General features: G+C 41.0%; 2 protein-coding genes across 5 annotated transcripts in view; one reads left to right on the top strand and one right to left on the bottom strand.

Moving 5' to 3' along the window:
• LOC122529183 (protein Skeletor, isoforms B/C) overlaps nt 1-17,626 on the top strand; it is a 31,868-nt gene extending 14,242 nt beyond the window's left edge. Inside the window, exons 4-14 of one of the 4 annotated variants that reach the window (XM_043655011.1) lie at nt 921-1,029; nt 3,175-3,337; nt 4,792-5,051; nt 10,915-11,014; nt 12,955-13,139; nt 13,277-13,588; nt 13,953-14,121; nt 14,307-14,500; nt 14,587-14,811; nt 15,022-15,232; nt 15,674-17,626. In XM_043655011.1, the coding sequence (XP_043510946.1) occupies nt 921-1,029; nt 3,175-3,337; nt 4,792-5,051; nt 10,915-11,014; nt 12,955-13,139; nt 13,277-13,588; nt 13,953-14,121; nt 14,307-14,500; nt 14,587-14,811; nt 15,022-15,232; nt 15,674-16,974 (3,229 nt within the window). In that variant the 3' untranslated portion in view covers nt 16,975-17,626. Of the gene's footprint in view, nt 1-920; nt 1,030-3,174; nt 3,338-4,791; nt 5,052-6,995; nt 7,567-10,914; nt 11,015-12,954; nt 13,140-13,276; nt 13,589-13,952; nt 14,122-14,306; nt 14,501-14,586; nt 14,812-15,021 lie in introns of those variants that run through there. The other 3 variants (XM_043655012.1, XM_043655010.1, XM_043655013.1) reach the window with 3 other exon arrangements.
• Nucleotides 17,627-17,772: 146 nt separating this feature from the next.
• LOC122529186 (DDB1- and CUL4-associated factor 10) lies at nt 17,773-23,221 on the bottom strand. The gene is made up of 5 exons (XM_043655016.1): nt 22,502-23,221; nt 22,303-22,416; nt 21,856-22,225; nt 21,562-21,777; nt 17,773-21,483 (listed from the first exon to the last, which is right to left on the bottom strand). Exons 1-5 carry the CDS (start codon nt 22,699-22,701, stop codon nt 20,368-20,370), a joined length of 2,016 nt encoding a protein of 671 aa, XP_043510951.1. The 5' UTR covers nt 22,702-23,221; the 3' UTR covers nt 17,773-20,367.
• Nucleotides 23,222-23,500: the final 279 nt, after the last annotated feature.

Below are 23,500 nucleotides of genomic sequence, written 5' to 3'. Positions count from 1 at the left end.
TACCAGACGAGTTCGAAAGAAAAAGAAAACGACAAATTATCGTATACGGTTCGGCCACTCGTTATGGTCCGCAATCAGTCGCCAGCGCAAGTGGTCAAGTTAGTTTCAAGTTATTCGCCAGTTTTTAGACAACATAGAATGTCTTAGGAACCTACGTAGTTATTTTGTTCCATCTGGCCTGACCTGAATATCCTGACCTTGCCGCGATCCTTGAATTTTAATATTAAACTATCGTTCCGACAAATTAAAAGGCTTTGAACATTTTAGGAAATATATATCGATCCTTTGACGTTAACTTTTGAACTTGGATAACTTTCTAACGATAATATGAAATAATATGAATAAGCAGCGTATATGAAATTAATTTGAATTAATAACATAACGAATAAATAAATAAAATTTAGAAACCGTAGCAAAGTCAAAAACGTTCGGATCATGTCAGAGTACCACTTTAAAGATGTTCCTTTGCACAATTACTTTTGTGCAATCTTTAATTGTCAGAACACATTATCTAATGTTACAGATGAATATTGTCAGACATTTCAAGTCTTGTTACAATAATTCGATATAAAGTTTTTACTATACTAAGAATATTTTATTCAAATTTGAGATAATTCTTAACGTCAGCCAGTACGATTCGATCGAACATGACGAAAAGATCGTAGAATTAAAATCAATCTCGATTTCAATTCGTTATTTGTTCACAAATTAATTATTAACTGTCACTTGTAGTAAAATATTTTGCTCGAATTCGAGATAATTTTCAACGTCACCAGATCGAGAAGGATCGCGGATAAAATTTCTTGCTCTGCTCTTTCTACAAAATTTTTGTCAAAATCAACGTAGTTACCCGTAATGGAGCAACGATCAGACAAAGATCAAGTCGATCTGTACAATCCGATTTCATTGGTTTGCCGCAGATCGAGCACGTTGAAGCGGTACCGAAGAAAGGACATCACGCTCACGTTACCCGATGGCAAGACGCTGAGCAACGTGAAATGGTTCGCCGTATGGTGCGACGAATTCTCCGTGAGTAAGAAGCGTATCCTTCGGTGCTCGTGACCTTCGGTGTCGCTACGACTTCCACTTGCACGCCGCAGGAGAACCGGTATCGTTTCTTTGCCGCGCAACTTTCACGCTCGTGAAGTTTGTTACCGCGCCGTCCCTCCCCTCGCAGAATAGAAAGCAATTGCCTACAATTGGCTCCGAGCCACACACAACCAACTACGTACCACCTCGGCAAATTACGCTCGATCGTCTCCGCGAGAGAGAATGTTTTCGAATGCAAACGAGCTATTGGAAATCCGATTACGATCTTGAGAATCACGCGTTAAAGGAGCGCGCGTGTGTGTGAGACATAGCGTTTAATCAGTCAAAGGCTAACGTTTTCCATCGATATGCAATATTTCTTTTTTTTTTTTTTTCTTTTTGCAATTTTTCCAACTTAGGTTAATTGTAGGTTGTCGATAATTAATATTTTTAACGTTGGTGGATCATTAGTCGTGGTTTTTTCAAAAATATTTTTAATGAGCCGTATTTTTTTTAATCGTCAATTGAATCTCTGCATCTTCTTCGTGCCCAGAATGAAGATGATACTTCATGTTTCGCCAATTTCATTACAAAACTGTTTTGTTAAAGCTCACTGTCGAAACCTATGTACAAATTTTGTTTTAACACTTAGTTTTAACTACCAAAGTGGTCAAAATTTATAATTTTTCTTAGATATTTTTCAGACGACAAAAACAGCTTTATCTTTAACGATTTAAACAAATTTGAATAAAAGTTGCATACTCAAGTTTACTCTATTTATACTAAAGTTTCTCTATTTCTTTTTTTTTTTTTTTTATTTCAATGCTTTAATCGTCGGTAGTTCTAACGTTAATATCGTCAATGTGTCATTCATGACGACAAAACGTTTAATTACACTGGCTCTATGAAGAAGAAAATTTTGAAATGAAATTTTAGCCACACCCCCTAATTTAAGCTTTCAAGCTTTCAGCAATTGGGGAAGTGTAAATCGACTTATGAACGAAAGTGTAACCCCTCAGCACGTGACAGAGATCAACCAATCGGTCTGTGGTGTACATTTTTTCTTTTCTTTTTTTTTTTTTTCCTCCCCTTCACCAACGGAATTTCAAATTGAACGAGAAGTTTAACCGAAAGCACTGGTTCCGTGTGGCCGGTTATCCGCGACAGTCCGCGCGGATCGTCGATTTACGTCCTTGATATTGCCAACGCGACGAAAATTTATTCCGACACACGGCGGCAGATACCATGCATGTAACACCGGAATGATAAAGCCCGATCACGACACACACGGAACGGCAGCGAAACGGCCGAAATTTCCATTACCGGGGGGACGGGCGTTGGAAAACGATAAAATGGAATCTGTTTGTGGCATTATTTCTGGGGCTTATGAATTCTGCATACCACCACGGGCCGAGCCGCCGCCTACAGTAATCGTATTACAAATATATGTGTTAATCCCTTCGGGACAAACGTTTCGGGACAATCTCCTGAGGCAACGTTATAACGCATTCAGAAAGATTGCTGGATCGTTATGGCGATACCTGAGATTTATTGGAACGTGTTGATCTCATTACACAATCGCGTGCAAATGCATCTGATTAAACAGATTCTTTAGTTTAGATTCTTTGTCAAACGTTATTTAACGTTACTCTTTATCCAACGTTATGTGAACGTATTTATTCTTTGTTTGCTCGTGTGCACTTCCATATACAATCTGGTGTGCAAAGTGTGCTATAAAGTAGAAACTTGGTATTCTTGAAATTTATTGGAACGTGTGATCTCATTAGACAAAAGCTTCCGATCAAACGGGATTATCCCTTTATTCTAGACTCTTTGTCTAAAATTATTCATCTTTGCTCTTTGTCTAGCATTATAATTCTGCCATTAATCTGATGCTGTACGAACGTGTTTATTTGCTTATCGTCGTGCTTCTACATACGTCTGTCATTGAAATATAAAGTGAAGAATCTGCCTTGATGTGAAACTTCACCAAATCGCTGCAGACGGTTTGCAGATTTTACAACATTACGTTCATTTCTAAAAGATGGCCGTGTTTCGAAGAAATTGTTATACACTATCTCGTATACCGATTGAGCGTCGCAGCTGATTCAAACCCCATTAAAGAAACGTACCTGTTGTAAACAGGTTAACTTTGGCGACGTCAGAATACCACGAAACTTCGACTACCCGAAACCACAAAAATTGGCAGCTTTAAACGGCGTACACGGAGTAAGCTCCGAGCCAATCGTCGTCGTCGATGCTCAAACCCTCTTGATACCAAGCTTCAGCTACGATGGCGAGGCGCCTGGTAAGTTGCTGGCAAAAAAATCTCGTCTTTCCCATTCATAAACGAAACGACATTTTTACATGTGCCGAAACGTGCAGATATAATCTCAATATAAATACGACAAACAAGAGAACGATTGATAACAATTTTTGGAAAATTAACACGTTAAATTACGTTCATGTCAGAGCATTTTTTCTTTTTTTAATTTTCCTTCGCGAATGTGTCTATCTTGCACGTGCAAAATATTTATATTTTTTTCCTTAGCGGATGTGAAAATTAGAGTATAGAATGATAATAATCGATCTTGGGGGATTTCGATACAATTATCTCGAGTTTGTTGGATAAATAAGGATATGGAATGTCTATACCAGGAATCATTGAACAAGAATTATTATTATTATTTGAATAATTTTAAATTATTATTCGAATGATTTTAAATTATTATTCGAATAATTTTAAAACAAGATTTTAGACGAGCATCTTGAAAATACTCCTGATATTGCCATTACTATCAAACCAATTATAGCAAAGAACAAGCTCAGTGTTCTCATTTTCAAAATTTTCATACATTTTTAATTAATACAAATATATTTTTCTAATCAACGTACCGTTTCACTATAAAAGTTGTTTCAATATCCTCGTAAACAATACAAATTGCGTCGAACTAATAAAAAAATAATGGCCCTCGACAAATGTTTGTTGACCAAAACCAACGAGACGCAGAATATCCAAAAGGTTGGACACTTGTCTGGAATTAAGTTATCAGTTGCATAACTCCACTGCGCAGTATTATCGACTCCCTAAGTTCCATTAAAAATTTCTCTCAAAAAATGTGTTCTCATTAAAAATTTTCATACATTTTTAATTAATACAGATATATTTTTCTAATCAACGTACCGTTTCACTATAAAAGTTTCACTATAAAAGTTTCAATATCCTCGTAAATAATACAAATTGCGTCAAACTAATAAAAAAATAACGGCCCTCGACAAATGTTTATTGACCAAAACCAACGAGACCCAGAATATCCAAAAGGTTGGACACTTGTCTGGAATTAAGTTATCAGTTGCATAACTCCACTGCGCAGTATTATCGACTCCCCAAGTTCCATTAAAAATTTCTCTCAAAAAAGTGTTCTCGTTAAAAATTTTCATACATTTTTAATTAATACAGATATATTTTTCTAATCAACGTACCACTTCACTATAAAAATTGTTTCAATATCCTCGTAAATAATACAAATTGCGTCGAACTAATAAAAAAATAATGGCCCTCGACAAATGTTTATTGACCAAAATCAACGAGACCCAGAATATCCAAAAGGTTGGACACTTGTCTGGAATTAAGTTATCAGTTGCATAACTCCACTGCACAGTATTATCGACTTCCCAAGTTCCAAGTTCCTGCTTCCAAGTTTCCTCCTCCCCGCCCCAAGTTCTGTCGAAGACGAAAATTTTCGTTTTTTCTTCTCGCAGACGCGAAATTCTGGGTGGGTGCCGGGCCGACGCCATCGCCGCAAGGTATTCGGGTACCGGACGAGAACGGAAAGGAGCAGCCGCTGCGTCGATACGATCGCAAAGCCATCGTGCTGACGTTGCCCGGGGATCTAACGATCCACCAGATCGGCCACTTCGGCGTCTGGTGCGAGGCGTTCACCGTGGACTTCGGCCATGTACAAATTCCGCAGAATCTTAACGTGCCACCGTCCCTGAAGATGCTCGGAGTTTCGCCGCAGGTAAGCTGGAAAGGCTTCTTGTAGCCAGCCTCAGCGAGAAGGGGGCAGGCTTGCTGCAAGAGGAGACGGCTTGTGGATCTTTTAAAGCGCGACGCAAACCTCCGCTAATCCGGCCAACTTTCCGCGGACGCAGCTTCTCACAGCCGAGTCCGTGTATCGTTGCGAGTTAATTGAAACCGTGGCATTCTCAGAACACGAAACTGCGAATGCCAATCACGTTTCGAATTGGCAGGAGGTAAGGGGATTCCAGCCAAAGTTCTTTAGCCGTTCTCCGTCGATTTACATCGGGCCCTTTCGCGCGCAAATTCCCACCTTAAACTTCCAACCGCTTTTACATTCCGTCGGCATTCCTCGCTGAGCTAAATGTCTCGGTAAATCGAACGAATCTTGCTCTCATCTTCCGCGGCTGCGACTTCTGTATATAATGGAAGTTTAGGAGTAAAAATCATACACTCTCGTTTGGCGCGACAGTCATCGAACGTCTTCGCCTTTCGTTTTTCGCGTAAACGCAGTCGAGACAAACTTGCCTTTCACGGCTCACGATCGATACGGACTCGATATTGTTCCACGCTGAATTTGTCTCTGTCAATATTTGAGCGGATGTCTGACTGTCGGCGGACGACAATGCGTTCGCCGATTTACGGATTTTCCCCGACCGAAAACGTGCTGCCGAAGTATCTCGTCCTCTCGATAGAAAGCCATATACGCGCGGAGAAGAAACTTTCGTGTTTTGCTCGCTAGCGTGGAAAGTTGCTCTGGTGCCAATCAGTGTCTCCGATGATTCCCGGGGGAGAAATCTGCCGATTTCGCCGCCGTGTGTGGAATTCCCGTCATCCTGTTCAAAGTGTAGCGATGTAAACAACGAGAATCGAGACGCCAGCCACCTGAGAAAAGTGAAAATTTGCTTTGCGTCCTCGTGGAAAATTTCTGAGGTGAATCGGTGTCTCGGTGAACGCGGGGAAAAATGACAAAAGTGCGATTCTCGTTGTCGTAGAATTTTGATCGTGCGAAGGAAGAATTTCCACAATGCTGCGATTGATTTCTCAGCGAAAATGTAAACGACGAATCGATTGAAACACCCAGAAAAATGAAAATTTGTTCCAAAAATCGTCAGAGAGACAACTGTGTTCTCGTAGAAAATTTCCAACGTCAATCGGTGTCTCGACGAACGCAGAAAGATGAGAAAACGTGTTCTTTTCATTGCCACAGAATTGTTATCGTTGCTACGATTAACTTTCTTGTCCAAAAAATAAACAATGAATTGTCGAGACGTCAATAGCCTCAGAAAAATGAAAATTTGTTCCAAAAATCGTCAAAGAGACAACTGTGTTCTCGTAGAAAATTTCCAACGTCAATCGGTGTCTCGACGAACGCAGAAAGATGAGAAAACGTGTTCTTTTCATTGCCACAGAATTGTTATCGTTGCTACGATTAACTTTCTTGTCCAAAAAATAAACAATGAATTGTCGAGACGTCAATAGCCTCAGAAAAATGAAAATTTGTTCCAAAAATCGTCAAAGAGACAACTGTGTTCTCGTAGAAAATTTCCAACGTCAATCGGTGTCTCGACGAACGCAGAAAGATGAGAAAACGTGTTCTTTTCATTGCCACAGAATTGTTATCGTTGCTACGATTAACTTTCTTGTCCAAAATATAAACAATGAATTGTCGAGACGTCAATAGCTTCAGAAAAATGAAAATTTGTTCCAAAAATCGTCAGAGAGACAACTGTGTTCTCGTAGAAAATTTCCAACGTCAATCGGTGTCTCGACGAACGCAGAAAGATGAAAAGTGCGCGATTACCGTTAGAGAATTTCACCGTTGCCACGATTAATCTTGTCATCGTAAATGTAAAGGACGAATCGTTGAGACGCTGAATGAAAACTGTTGTTCACTCACTGCAAGACCCATGCATAACATCCTGTCTCTGTCCTTGTGTTGCAGAACGTGCATCGCGGAGGGCAGGGACAGACGCTCGGTCTGGCAAGTCTGTACGAGCTGTCCGCTTCGGCGTCGTCGTCGTCGTCACCGGCCACCGTCGCTCCGTCTCCTTCTCCCTCGTTTGCGAACGCGTTGCATACTCAGCGGCAATACCAGCAACGACCGACGACCTACCGGCCGATCGCTCGCCGAGAAGATCAGGTCCAAGCGGTCCAGGCGATCGACTATCGAATACCAAAGAGCTTGCAGACCCAGGAACCTCTCGCGCAGCAGCTCCGTCGGCTTCAGACCGCCTCTTATCCGACACCGGCCGGAAGATCGGCCGCGATCGTTCAATACGGCGACGACGTCGCGAATTCGGACGACGCCGCGTATCAGCAACAGTACAAGCTCGACGATGATCAGCCTTCCGTCGAAACGGCCGCGACTCAACCTGCCGAATCATCGGCCAAGCGTGGCCAAGCAACCAGCAGAGAAAGCGAAACTCAGCCGAATTCGTACGCGAGATTGCGGTTCCAGGGCGACAGGAGGGTGGACTCCTTCGTTCGTTACTAACGTTGGAGATTTGTAAACGTTCGCCGAGGCCAAACCAATCAGAAACAATTTCACGTTGATACTTCCACGTTCCTTGAAAAATTTGCTGTCGTGTGTGTGCGTTTTCTCGCGTCTCTAATCTTTGCTGCTGCGTTTGTCGTCCGTGTTGTTCGATTCGATGATCGAAAGGAAAATAAGAAAGTGCTAGTAGTGGATAATTTCTTATTGTCGCTCGAGGATTCCCATCGAAACGCTCGTTCTTCCCATTTACGGAGGTTCGTCTTCCCTCGCGATAGAAATCTCCGGGCTGTTCTTGCTTGATTAGTCTTCGAGAAACCTCGATCAACGGAATTCGATCCGTACGGCCAAGGCAAGGGGAACGATTCGTCGCGGTAAACGGTAAACCAGATCGTAAATCAGACTGTCTAAGCAGAACTCGGTCGAATACTCGCGTTTCGACAAATTAGCGAAAGTTCCTTGCCTGGCTGGCTGACCGCCGATCATCATTCGTTCCGTTCCCGCCGGCGGTAGGACCTTTTAGGTGACACAGCTGGGATAATATTAGGCTCGTTCGTAAAGTTCCACAGTCGCGTGAACAAGCACTTTGGAAGTTTCACGCTCGCGAGAAAACACGAGAGACGATGCTCCCCTTGGCTTTCATTTTTATTTATTTAACATCGGCAATCTGTTGCATCTGCGACGGAGAATCACTGAAAGCTACCCTTTACCATCTGTACAGCTACTTGTACACACTTTCGTAGAACGTACACACACGCGGACACTCGCACTCGGATGGAAACATTTTGTAATTCAGCGAAACGCTCAAACAACGACGAACGAAGCGTAATTAACATTGCGGACCGTACACGATAATTCGTCGCTTTCTTTTTCATTCGAGCTCGTCGGTACGACATCACTGGATAGAAATTATTGACAAGTAATAAATTGATCATTCGTTTTTCCCGAGTTATACTTAGATGTACTTAAAACTGAGGAAATATTGCAATTTTGAGGCAAAAAGTTCTCGACGTGCGTTAGAGGTTAATCACTTGCGCTGGCAACTGATTGCGGACCGTAACGAGTGACCGAATATCGTACGCGATAATTCGTCGCTTTCTTTTTCACTCGAACTCGTCGGTACGAGTATCGCTGGATAGAAATTATTGACAAGCAATAAATTTCTCATTTGTTTCGCCTGGGTTAGATTTAAATATACTTGAAACTGTGAAAATGTTGCAATTTGGGACAAAAGATTCCGGCGCAAGAGGTTAAACGCATTTTTAGCAACGTTTACTTTTCGCTATTAACACCTTAGCAGACCAGCAAATTCGACGGGATGCCTTTTTGTAATTTTTGTAGTAAACTGCGTGCGTAAATATTGTCCACCGAAAAGTAGTATCTTAAGATGACGTTGTTTAAAAAAAAAAGACGAAAAGAATCTGACCCAAATGTGGGAGCTTCCTGAGAATTGGCCAACAGGAAGACAAATTTTCGTAAAAAGACCAAAGATATAATTATTAAGAGGCAATATTTTCTGTAATTAGAAAAGCAACGCGATATCGGTCGATTGAAAGCTAAGAGCTACGTAAAGAATCGAGATCGAGCATGACAGAAAAATCGTCAGACTCGGCTCGTAATTTGTCAAACAGTGGACACTGGACTATTAAGAGGTTAATTTAGCATTTACATCGGTTAGTTCACAAGCAGTTCACTTTATCTTACGCGCGTTTACAAGAGAAACGAAAAGAAAGAAGTTTCCACGAAGAAAGGAAAAGTTCCCTCGGTTCCATCTTTCCGCTCGTTCGTGAAAATAAAAATAAATTCACCGTGCGTGGAGGCAACGTGATGAACTATTCCACGTACATACGTAGGAGCGCACATGCCCACGGAGACGTGCCTTTAATCTCTCGAATCCCCTTTAGAATTCTATTGTAAGAGACGTATGTAGGATCTCGCCCCCGTAGAAGTGGATGCGTCGCGTCCTCCTCGAACAATACGGAGTCGCCGTAATTCACGCTTTGCTGTCTACCGGCCGAGCCTTGTATGAAACACGTGTCGATATTAGTGACACTTGGATATCGGTTTGTCTCTCGGCTCATCTGCGTGCGTTGCACGAACACGAACACAGACGCGTGGCCACCGAAAGAATATTCCCTGTAACTTGAGACACACTTGGAACACCGAGGCTACGACAATTTCTTATCGCTCAATTCCATTCGCGCGTTACGCGTAACATCATAGCAGAGACGATGGAACTCAAATTTTGCGACACGAGACACTTGAAACTCACGAGCGAGTGACAATCTGCGTTATTTATTTCCAAATGAGTTTTCGTTCGAACCTTGGACTTGTATCGAGAGAGAGAGAGAGAGAGAGAGAGAGAGAATTTGTCAAAAGTTTCTAGTTTTAAGAGAAAAGAAGAGAAAAATAAGCATTCCGAGTTACAAGGGAGATTTCATGCTCCGAGAGTTTCGAGACTTCGCCAACTTTCAAGCTCGAGTTTCGCGAATCTAAAAATCAAATCTCGCCCGGTCTCTCCGGTGAAAAGTTCCGGCGATAAGTTATAAGCCCAGCGAATGAATGTCACGCGATTGTATAATAAATTTGCCCGTCGCCGTTACAAGTTCAAAGTACAACCACTGATCTAAAGTAGTACAAGAGCCAAGCGAAGAAGAAGAAGAAGAAAAAGAAGAAGAAGAAGAAGAAGAAGAGACGTTGTTTTTCTAAGAGTTGAGCGTGCAAGGAGAGAGAACGATGGTTATTCGACTGTGATACAAGGGTTAATTATTCTTATCTTCGCGGTCCGAGAGGAGGCGCGCGCGTTGTTCCAAGAGACGAGAAGAAGTTTCGTCGCTTTTGAAATAAAACTGAGGAAATCCCCTTTCTGCCTAGGCCAGTTCTTTTTCTACGAGTTACAGGAAAGCTTGTACCTATTTACCAAGATTTTACAGATTACATATATTTACACGCACCGAAATCACGCATCTAATCTTCTATCCTTCAGTTCTTTTTCTTTCTTCTTTTTTTTTTTTCTTTTTTGTACGTTTCTACTTGAGATCAATGTGCGAATAAACGTATTTTACTTTCTTGACAATCTGAATGTGAGTTCCTTGCCTTCTACGGTCAGACGGTCGCCTTTGACCGTAACTTCGATCTTCCGATCGAACGTCGATAAATTTGCTTCTTCCGCTTTCCGATTTTGTCGGGTCGAGACTCAAGTCTCGCCACTGAAAGAGAGAACTGCCTCTCTCGGAGCCTCGGGAGCGTAGCAACAGCGAGATCCCGAGGCTCGATCGTTCGACCGATCGATCGGTCACGCGGCCGCGTGATCGAAGAACAATCCGACCGTTGTAAAACGGATGGTAAACGGTTTGTCGTTTGATTTCAGTCGAAACTGAACTGCGAAGTTCTGGAGGACAGGCTGGCATTCGAGGTGCGGTGGGCCGTGGCCGGAGACAGCATAGTCGCCCAACTCGTTGGAAAACTTGGTGAGTATATATTTCCGAGCTGTCCGCGCGCACGTCTCACAAAAGGACAAAACTTCCATCGCATTTATTGAAAGCCGCGTGAATTTATACCTGCCGCCGGCCGAAGATCCGGCTCCAACTTTTAATTAACAATACTTCGGCCACCGGCGTCGTCGCCATCGCATCCACCACCGTCAGTTCCGTTTCAACGCAGAATAATTCAACACTTGTTTCAGTTTTGCAGCGCGGTTTCGTCTCGTTGATAAAAAAAACACGGCACGCCAGACACACGCATACGTTTGATGTCCGTACGTTGCACGAACGAGGTCATTAAAGTATAATTTTCCTTTCTATTTGCACGGCACCGATCGTCCACCCCATTTGCCCCCCTTTGTCAAATCTAATCGCTCCTGCGAGAGAAAAACGGGCCACGAAAAATTACGTTTCACACTCTGATTAACACGCTTGGCCGCGGTTTAAACCATTAGGTGAAGTGACGAAGATCTTCCTGTTCAGTCCTTTGGCAATTGAGTGTCGTAACAGCGGAAATTTCAAATACTAGAATATGTATTTGTATATGTGAATAATATATAAAATATTTAATATATATATATATTATAGTACATTAGTATTTAATACTAATATAAAACTACTTAGTATTATTATTTAATTAATTAATATTACTATTAGTAATTATATTAATATTACTAATAATATTACTATTTAACTAATTAGTTAATTTAGTATTACTATTTCAATACTAATATAAAACTAATATAAAACTATTTAATTAATTAATATTACTATTAGTATTTATATTACTATTTAATTAATTAATATTACTATTAGTAATTATATTAATATTACTAATAGTATTGCTATTTAACTAATTAGTTAATTTAGTATTATTATTTTAATACTAAGATAAAACTATTTAATATTACTATTTAATTAATATTACTATTAGTAATTATATTAATATTACTAATAATATTACTATTTAACTAATTAGTTAATTTAGTATTACTATTTTAATACTAACATAAAACTATTTAGTATTAAAATAATTTAATTTATATTAGTATTTAATATTAGTATATGTACTATAATACAGATTAATTGGTTGATTAATAGACTAAATACAGTACTCGTTATGACTAAATATAACAGGACGTACAATTCCGTGAAATTCAAAGAAAAAAATTGTTACATATCCTCCTGTAACATGTTACACATCATATTATATCTATTCATCACGTTCAATCATTCTTTCTTTAACACATTCACATGTACGAAGTTGACCCACAAATCAAAATTGAATCCTAGATGCAAAATGACTGGTAACTTTAATATCTTTGACATCGTAGAAAGTATTATATTTTTATTTATATAAGTTATTATTGTTATATTATATATAATATATAATTATTAAATTATTAATATATTATATATATTATGTTTTATATAAGTTATTATTATCATAATATTATATATAATATATAATTATTAAATTATTAATATATTATATTAATATAATATATTATGTTATATAAGTTATTATTATCATAATATTATATATAATATATAATTATTAAATTATTAATATATTATATTAATATAATATATTATGTTATATAAGTTATTATTATCATAATATTATATATAATATATAATTATTAAATTATTAATATATTATATTAATATAATATATTATGTTATATAAGTTATTATTATCATATTATATTACGTAACTTATATATTTTCATTTATAAGTATTATACCTTTGTAAGTATTATAGCATACCTGTAAGTAGTATACCTTTATAAATATTATACCTTTGAAATTTCCCATAAATTCGCGAAAATTCGCAGATTTCAATAAACTAAATTAAATAACAGATATATTCGTTTCGAAGAACACGGGTTTTCGCTGTAATTGCACGCGTGTATCGTGTCTCACAGAGGACGGGCAATACATGGCATTCGGATTATCGGCGAACCCCGAAAGAAGCTTAATGGTCGGCGGGGACGTGGTGGTCGCCTGGGTCGATAAACAAACCCTTCAAGGCTACGCGGTCGACTACTATCTGGACGCGAAGTCTCAGTGCTCCGGGGGACGAGGCAGCTGTCCCGACACCCGCATACAGGTTCGTATCTCAGCTTCAACGTGTCTCCTAATCACCCGTCGCTATTGTCGCCTGCTGGCTGTTAGAACGTTCGAACGTCGCGCGCTGTCGTCGGTTCACATTGAATTTCCTATCCGGGCGAATTGCCACTTTCGCAGGAGAACACGAATTCTATTCGATTGTTGAACGCGGCGCTGGTGGACGGATATAGCATTGTCACGTACCAGAGACCGCTGAAGACCAACGACGAACTGGACCATCAAATTCTGACGAACGGATCGCAGGCGATCATCTGGGCCATCGGCCCGCTGAACGAGAGGCAAGAGGTCAGCTTTCACTCCGACTATCTGAAAACCGACCGCCTCATCGATTTCGGTAGACCGCCGGTTTGGAATTGTCCCGTTCCGGACCACGAGCATTCTCAGATTTTCGCCGACAACGGCAACGATAACAAGGCCGCCGACAATCAGGTATTTCATCACGTATGGCCTCGACAGGGTATGGTTGTTCGAGTTCGGCCGTGCGGTTTCACGCATCTTGAAATTCTGTTTCAAAACTTTACATGGGACGAGACACGTAACTTTGAACCTCGTTGGATAGTACGCGCGTTGCAACGTAGTATGTTTTACCTGAAATTGCAACATTTTCTCAGTTTTAACTATGTTTAAACGTAATCCAGGCAAAACGATAAGGAACAGAGAGCGACGAATTGTTGTTATACGGTGCGGGTCACTCGTTATGGTCCGCGAACCAGTTGCCAGCGCAAAGGGGTTAACAAGTTTTTTCTTTTTTTTAAAACAAAGCTTTGACAAATGACCACGTTTTACAAAATAGCAGCTAGTTGCAACTACGAGAAGACCTCAGCGTCTAGCGACGCCGGCACCGGCGCCTAAAACCGATGCCTGGGAAATTCCGCCTATTCAATGTTACGAGCCCGAGGACGGAGTGTTGTACGCTCAGATGGGACCTACTGGAGGGAAACACGGCTATCCAGCCATCACCGGTAGGAAACGCGACATTAACGAACATGTTACTGTACATGTACTACGACAATGTGAAAAAAAGAGAAAAGAAGAAAAGAAACTCGATCGTGTAGATTGCAAGCGCAAATGAAACGAGACGTGAATAAGTTGGTATTTAGTTTGAATTGTAATAATTAATTTAACCTGTACAATTCGTTTTGCTCAGGCCACGTTGGTTGGGGAATCTCGTGGTACATAAATGGTCTGTTAATTCCGGAGATCAACGTCGTTCGCGGAAGGAAATACAGTTTCGTGGTGGAAGGCGGGGAAAATCCTGACACTCCGGCTCGTTATCATCCCTTCTACATTACCGATGACCCCGTCGGTGGATACCAGCACAAGACACCCGAGGAGAAAGCCGTAAGCCAACCTTTCACTTCTCGCTTTCGCGAAAAATTGACAAGGTTGAAGAAACTGAAAAGAGTGCTCTCTTTCCTGGCAAGCAGAAAGTGAAAATATTCGCGGGTGCTCAACGACAGCGCGGAGTGTATCGACCAACGGGAGTTGGACGTCTGTGCAACTGGGTGCCAGATCAAGATCAGCCCCTGGCGGACGAGTTCTCGTCGTTTGGCGCTTATCAACGCACGCTGACTCTCGAGTGTGATCACGGTGTGCCTGGTGTCGTGGAATGGACTCCAGACGAGAACACGCCCGACACCGTGTACTATCAAGTAAGTGGAGAATTACGTCGGACCTCCGCCTCTTGCACAATAATTTAATTTAGCTAATTGTATCAGCGAATTGACGACAATTGCGTAATTTGTATAAGTGTCTTCTCTCTGTAACTTGTGACTCTGAAAGAAAAAAAAAAAATTGTCGTAAAATAAATTTTCTCTCGAAAAACGAAAACAGAGAAGGCGACACTCATTACGATTGTTCAGTGTTTCACGCATCGCTACCTGGGATGGAAGATAAACGTTCACGACAGCTGCGACGCTGGCGAAGCTGCCGGCAGCGAGAACTACGAGGTCTACGCGGAGCCGAACGGTCAACGACCGGCGAGCGAGGACCTGGAGAACAGTCCGAGCATACGCGTGTCAAGCAAGGTAACGCCAACGGCCGAGTTTCTCCAGCAGACTCAACATCCCTATGGTGAACACGGGCTTCGTTACTCTTATCATCCAGCGACTAACCCTGACAAGCTAAGCACATCATACACGCAGTTACTAACGACCGCTAACAACGACGATTACGTCCGCTTGAAATCATCGCCGACGTACGAGGAGCCGATCACCTCGAGACCGTCGTACAGCACGCCCGACCACGATGCCGCGCCGCATCGTCACGAGGTACGCGTGAAGGAAACGCATCACGTGCACCTCGACGAGGATCTCGTGCAGCAGCATCGCAATCATCATCATCATCATCATCATCATCATCACCACCAGCTCGCACCGCCGATCTATCGCGAACAATCGGCTGGAGTCAGCAGGCTGACCTCCTCCTACCCTCCTGGCCGGCAGCAAATCGTCGAGATCCAGCCGGAACTCCTTCGACAACCCTCTAACCAGCAATTGTCTAACCTCGTTGCAGATAATCCACGACCACTGAGCCACGGGATGAAATACACTTATCCACCTACCGCAAGTCCACAGATCCTATACGCCAGGCCGGTGCCTCAACATTACGCGTCCAATTACCATCACCTTTATCACCTGCCCCTTCCCCATCACTATCATCAGCCGGACCAGAGGACCCAACTGATGATCATCAAGAGACCGGTGTTGACACGTCGACCGATGTTGCAGACCGTGCACACGATGTTGCCCCAGCCCACCCTCCCCCTGCCATCGAGATCGGTGTTCATGGAACGAAAAAAGGCCGTTTACAGGCCACTTTCGTCCTCGTCCGTCTACGGGAAAAGAACGGCGGAGAGACACGCCCAAGGGAACGACAACCACCAGGTGGTCAAGCTGAAGAAACTCGATTCGAAGCAACGAGCCAAGCTAGAGACCAAAGTGTCGAGCCTGGACATACCCAATATCTTCGTCACTTCCTTAAAGCCCGCGAGAAATACGGGATTTGACCCGGACTCGATAGTGATCGAGAGTGGCTTCAAACCGATCATAAGAAACACAGAGACGCCGACAGACGTGGCTCAGAAGAGATCGTCCGAGAAACTGGAGCAAGATGATGACGTTCGCCTTCGGGAGACTTCGAACCATAAACCGGCCGATAACTTCGAGCCGGTTTTCATACCATCGCCGCCAGTTCCGACAGTCGCGACCATGAAAAAATCGAAGAAAAAGTCTGTCAATGGTAAAACGCGTCCCGGTGACGCGGACGACATGGAGATGGCTGCCGACAGAGTGAATGCTTATTACTTGCCGCCGCTTTCCAGCCAATTCCCCAACGACTCGCCACCCTCGCCCTCGCCCTCGTCCGAACTGCTGATTACCTTCGATGGAAAAGCGTTGAAAGACTCGAGTTTGGTCAGATCGATTTCTGGAATCGAGGAACACTCGAGAAGCAAACTGTCCTCCGACATTCTGAGTAGAACGCCACAGTTTGGCAGATTCAAGGGTGAACTGCCGCCTCCGATTCCCGGGGAAGTTCGAACGGATCGTTCGCAGCTCGAGAAACGTCGTCTCCCGCCGGCGGATTTGCCGGAGATCAGAACGAGGAACACGAAGCTGACGCTCGTCGAAAGATCGAAGAGGTCCCCGCACGAAGGACACGTACACGTTACAGATTCTCGAACGAACGACACGAGCCACCACCACGAGCATCACGATCGTGGAAAATCCATGTCTATGCCCGTCAACGCCGGTCAAACGATCGTGGCTAATTTAGTGTACGCGCTTTTGGCCGTAGTGGTTTGTCACGTTATTTGATAAAGCTGCTCTCCGAATGCGTAACCCGAGTGCTGGAAGCTAATTGGAAACGGAACAAAAGAACGTTAGTTACTTGTAAACCACATACTTGGAATTGATTAGTCGACTGAATCACGATTGACACGTGCGCATTCTTTCGATGAAGACATAATATACACGAATGCACGTGATGTACACGTGACTTTGCTGATGTAGACGATGTAATCGACATGATAACACGGGAGAGGAATATAACTAACCACGGAATAATGATTTTTCTTTTCTTTTTTTTTTTTTTTTTATTTATTTACCTATTTATTAATGAATTATTGTCCCTTATTGTACGAGATAGAACGTTCTAACCATTTGTTGCAGTACCAAATCATCTGTACGTCGGTTGTCGAACAAATTAGACGACAGCTAATACTGTTCGCCAGATCTCCAATTTTTCTTTTTTTTTGTTTTTGTTTAGCGAGAACTTCATACACTTGAATTTATTCAAAGCAAAAGCAAGACACTTGTTTAACTTTATGAGGTGCAAGAAGGAATGATAAATGGATTTTTTATTATTCTACGTGCTATGACGACGGTTTGTTGAATCTTAAGGTATACTATATATTTGTACATAAGTTAAATTAATTGTTAATAAAGAGATTGTATAAGGTTCTCTCAAGCCTCTCGATTTTAATTAATCAGATTCCATACGATTTCAAGGCAACAACAGAAGAACTGACTCAATCGACAATCTCGTCCAGCCTTCGCGTTCGCGAAGGATATTCCTTTTTTCAACGACAGGAAACACGATTCAGACCGACAACGGACATTAAGCAATATTTTATTGTATAGAAAAAGAAAACAAACAAATCTTACAAAACAATCAGCACACTATCTACTGTACACGATTGTATAGTTATAATATAAAGAGCGTACAGACGGCGAAACGGCCGCTAATTATTTCTGAAACAATTCGTCGACTGAAACGTGATAAGCAGAGATACAGCGTTCCCCCGTAAACGTTAATTGTTTCCAATGAAATGGAAAACTACGAGCGAATCTGTATCTGCACACGCAATCGACATATCGTTAAAAATCCCCTTTTAAGTAACCATTGATGGCACGCGACGCGACTGACCTGTTTTTTGTTTTTTTTTTTCTTTTTTTCTTTTTTACGTTACAGTTCGCAAAACTCGTATCGAATGAAATTAAGCAGCGAATAATTTCCAACGTTCCGTCACGTCGAAATTATCACGACGTACTCGTTTCAAATTGTCCCTTATTGTTATCATATCATCATATTTTTCAACTTTTTCTTTTCTCTTTTTGTTTTTAAGCAGATTAAAACTTTCCCGTAGAAATATCAGTATCACTATGAATATATCGAAACTCGCACGAAAAGTGACCGTTTCCACAATTGACGAACTTTCGCGATTTCGAACATATACAAACAGCTTCCTGTCAAACGCCGTTTGAGTGACTCGCTTTTACCCTAAAAGTAGCTAGCACACCACTTTCCAACGTAAACATCATCGTATCTGCTATTACATCTATATCGATAACATATATCTATGATTGACGATATATTTACATATGTTACACGATTTCTTTCCTACTTAACGATACGAGTTTTTAAGATGTTCCAATGGAACATTGAGTGTCCGCGACGGAAGCGACATCCATTTTCAATTCTACGATCGGATGTGCTTCAACTCCGCGTACACGGTGTTTACGTCGCAAAATCGAAATACATGGTCAAGTGAACTATCAAACAAAACGAAAAGTGTTTCTTACAAAAATATCTAGCTAACAAGAAACGCGTCACGTGCAAATTCACTTGTTTAAAAATAAATTCAGACCATATAGAAATTTATTTGGGATTTATCCGAGTAAAACGTTGTATATATTAATTCGTGACGATTTAGGAAATTTTGTGAAATTAAATTCTATCGTGTGAAAGACTTGTGTTCGTCATATCCTTCATAAAATTAAAATATTGCACGAAACCAATACTTCTTCGGCATAATATTTAACAATAACTTTTTACAAGTTGCTTCATCTACAAAAGGATAATTTGTATCATACGATACGTCCCTTTACACTTATATAACAATTTTTGTAAAAATGTTTCTTTAGACAGATCCAATATCTTGCGAGATATTTCAATTTTGCGAGGTAAAGGGAACGACCTATGTATTTATATAATCGCAGAGATTTGACTCGTTTGAATAAATACAAACATTTGTTCGTTACTTTTATTCATATTGTTTGCGTTTACTTTGAGCCTATGAGCAACGTCGTTCTCTTCTTTATTACATGACCCGACATGAAAATTGATTGAATTGTTTCGCTAATTTTAAAGAATTAAATTTCACGCCGACGGCGCGCTTTTCGTTTCGATAACAGTCGCGAGAAGGCCTCGTTTCTCTCGGTGAGCTGCAACACGAGCTTTGATACACTGAATAATCACATCTCATGATTGGCTGAAATTTCAAACCACTTATCACTAATCAAGCGATACAAGCAGCTAAGAAATGTAATACTAACGACAACGCCAATGATACGTGTTTCAGCGAGGTTAAATTTTCTCGTATAATAATTTCATTCTATGGTATTTCTTACATTCTAACTGATCGCTATTGCAAATGGTTCGCCATAACCATCCGTACGATCATTGCCAAACGAAACAGAAAGATGCGAAATCGGTTATGTGTATATTTTGATCCCAATGCTGCAAACGATAAAAAAAAAAATCGTTATTCTACAAAAGAATGTTACGTCCATTTTCCAACTGATGGAATGTTTTCCGCACTTTTGCTTCATACGTTTTCTTACGGAGATACAAGATGAAAAAAGTACTCTGCCACGAGCTTATCGAAACATTTCGATGAAAACATATATTTATCGTTAGTAAAAAATACTACGCTCCCACAATCAGTTTTCTACTAGACTGTGTAAGATAAATCGATCAACTTCATTATTAACGATACTTAAAACAAACGTCATGACTGTTTCCTGTTTAAATCACTAGGGGAAGGATACAATTACATATAAAATAACTTACACGTTTGATTACGTGTTTATCGCGTTTACGAGTTAAAAAAAAAAGAAAAATCGGCACGTGATACATGATGATTCGATGCAAATAATTAGCTTAATACAAAAACATCGGATTCTCGGCGAATCATATTTGCTAAAAAAAAAAAAAAAAAAAAAAAAAAAAACGGTAAAATCTATCAAAAATTGTATATCTAAAAGAATTCCGAACTGCGCGCTACACCGACCTTACTAAAAGGAGAATCAAACCGAAGGATGAGAGTAAAAACGAAAATGTGTCGGCAAGTAATATTTATATATCTCGTCGACGTTCCCTTAGCAAGCAAACTTTATACAGTTGTTAAAAAGTTGAAATTAATTTTACTAAACCACCGGCTGGTGCCAAACAATTTTCCCGCTGAGGCAACCCGACACCAACAGACAATGCCTTGGTGAGAATTTTGTACTGACTACGATGCCAGAATGACTAGTGTTTATCGCTAATTCGTGCAACCGTACGGACTCGTTGTAGGGAGGAACACAGTTAGATAATTCCGAACAGTCATTGGAAAATGCCAACAGTCGTACTCCGTAGCCAAACGGTGAACATATTAGGCGACCATCGGCAGAGAAACACAATTCTTTTATGTAACCGGAACCAACGTTTGGTTCCTCTATGTAATGCGTTAACCTAGGTGTATTTTGATGAATCATACGATTCCTCGGAATAGCATACATCGTCTGTTGGCCTTGTCTATTGCGATTCTGAACTCTGATTCTATCGCCGATAATGACAACGGTGTTGTTGCTCGATCTAGAGAGCCAATCTCTCTCCCTTCTAAGCCTAGCCTCCCTTATCGCTACGTGTGCTTCCCACACGTCGGTTGTACTTACATGTAACTCTATATTGCCGGTAGGAAAGTTTTCAATCATGTTGCGCGGTCTTAGGTAGTTAAGATGAGAATTTGGCCTCGGTGACCTGTAATCCTGCCCAGACTCCCTCTCTTGATCGCCAGAGCCTTCCTCTAATATGCTCTCGTCGGCCGCGTAAATGTCAGCAGCGTATATGTATCTGTCATCTCTGTCCGCACTCACGCGAGAATCAGACGAGCTCGAACTAGAACTAACCTCTATCGCGCCGAAGTTCGCTCTGGTCGCGTTCCTATCTAAACGCGAGTTTCTCGATTGCGACCGCGATGCTCTACGAGATGCCGATTGCCAGTTATTTCTCGAGGATCTAACCGGTTGCGCGTTCTCCGAGAATCCAGCCGCGTTTGCTCTCGAATCGGATGTGGTGGTGTGAACTACTCTGACACGATTGTTTGGACTTTCTACTAAAAATGATGATGTTATACCCGAACGGGAGGGCTGAGGTTGTTGAAAATCTTCCAACTCTTCTACCGGAATTTCGTTGAACTGCGGCGCCGTTTCCTCCCCTTCTTTCGTTTGATCTGCTGTACTGGATACGTCGCGTTCTTGTATATCGTGAATACAAGTCCACTGAAACACACGGCCATTGAAAAGTACAACAAGAGTGCAAGTAACCAAAATGAATGGTGTAAACTTCTTAATGCCAACCTCAGACTTTTCCCCGTTACTGACATTTCTGGACAAAGCACACCATCCCTGAGGGTGCACTTGCAAACTCGATATTATCTCGGCATCATCGCCAACGGGGAAATCAGTCAAAAATTCTACTCGATTATGCGTACGAGAATGGGAAAAGAGATGTGTGAAAGTTGCTACGTTTGGTATCGTGGTTTGAGATGACTGCATCAATCGATACATATTCGGCTAAAATAAAATTGTTATTATTACATAAACTGTATTAAATAAGATGCACAGTATGAAGACGTCAAAAATAAAACGCACTCTAAATCCTGCCAAGTCTTGAGTCAAGGTGCTTAACTTAAGGTTATGTATAATGATGAGGTATCCAGAAGTGGTGCTTATTAACATTTTACTGGCATCTGGACTAAGTCTAGTTCGCATCAGTCCGTTTGTATGGAACACACGTGTATAAAGAATACTATTCTCTGTGAAACTATTAATATCCCAAGTGTATATACTACCATCGAAACCACTCGTAAGTAATAAACTATCTTTGGGGCTGTACTCTATATTTTTCACCCAATTAGAATGACCTTGGAGGGTTCTTATTCTATTCTTTAAGTTTCTAGCATCCCAAAGAGCCACTGTGCTATCGTCTGAACACGTTGCAAACATACGTTGGTCCAAAAACCTATTGCAACAACAATTGAACAAATTACTATTGTATTGCGTTACAATAATATTTGAGAAAACAAAATTTGTACATACCTGACACAATTAACGCAATCATTATGAGCATTATCGATTGCATGAATTAGACTTCTCCTTAGAGGGTCAAACATTAAAATACTTTTCTTTTCACATGCTGCCAGCAAAAGAGAGCTGTCATATAAGAAAAAATATAGTATCATTGTTACAGATAATATCTTCAATACAATTGAAAAATCTTCAACATATGTGTATTTACCCGTCAGGAGAATATTCAAGATTGAAAACTCCACCATGGGCAGCAGCTGCAGATAATGCATGATCCCAAGAAGTTACTGGTTGTATAGAGGAGTAAAGGGTTTTGTGGAAATGATCAACATGTCCTAAAGGGAACTTTATACCCAATTCGCGTTGCCTTAACCAGAGGCTATTTGCTTGTCTGGTTCTTACTTTAGGCATTTCAGCCAGGTGTAAATTTTATCAGCATTCAACTAAATATATTTGACGACTGTGAAAAGATCTGGTTACTCCGTAAACACAATGTTTAGAAGCATGCTGTTCAAACCTACAACTTTCACAAATCCGTTTTGAATCTTTCTTCTATTATACAATACAAGTGATAGCTATTGATAGCGTCAGAAAAACGATCGATGGGAATTTTTGTTTTCCTCTCTGATGAAAGACACAACATTGACGTCGTTTTCCCGAAATTTTTGCAAGATTCAAAGGTAACCGTACAATACCGAGTGGAGCTATAGGTTAAGTGCGAGATGCCACTAGCGGGCAATGTTACACGTGACTCTTGACAGACGCCTCCTTGTATTTTTCAATTGACGATCTTCGACGAGGCCGAGAATGAAATAAATGACTGGGCAAAGTGTCACAATCACATGCAATGTCAGACTTCGATAGAACTTCAAGAAATTTTAAACACCTGACACAACACGAATCAACGCCATCTTTGCTTTGACATGCAACGTCGCGCGAGGATCGACGAACACTCGAGCGCGAGTCTCGAACAGGATTCTTCGATCGTCGCAAAAGTCTAACAGGTAAACTAAACGGACAGAAACTACGTTTCAGTCGAAAGTCTATATTTCTTAACCTCCTACGACACAAAGATCATACCAAATTAGTAGGCTGTTCGATTGTAAAAACCTAAAGTTGACATCTATTATTAGAAAACCGGTCGTACAACAAGTGTTAATATGGCATCGGGCTGCAGTAATTAATGGACAAATAGCAGTAATTTATACTG

This window comes from Frieseomelitta varia, unplaced genomic scaffold, assembly GCF_011392965.1.
Source record: "Frieseomelitta varia isolate USP_RPSP 00005682 unplaced genomic scaffold, Fvar_1.2 scaffold_28, whole genome shotgun sequence".
Classification (NCBI taxonomy): domain Eukaryota; kingdom Metazoa; phylum Arthropoda; class Insecta; order Hymenoptera; family Apidae; genus Frieseomelitta; species Frieseomelitta varia.
This window is presented reverse-complemented; position numbering and strand designations above follow the sequence as displayed.

Coding starts and splice junctions, on each gene's coding strand:
- LOC122529186 (XM_043655016.1), bottom strand. CDS start 22,701: ATGCCTAAAGTAAGAACCAGACAAGCAAATAGCCTCTGGTTAAGGCAA. Junction 22,417..22,501: donor CTTGAATATTCTCCTGACGG/GTAAATACACAT, acceptor CTTATATGACAG/CTCTCTTTTGCTGGCAGCAT. Junction 22,226..22,302: donor GATTGCGTTAATTGTGTCAG/GTATGTACAAAT, acceptor TTGTTGCAATAG/GTTTTTGGACCAACGTATGT.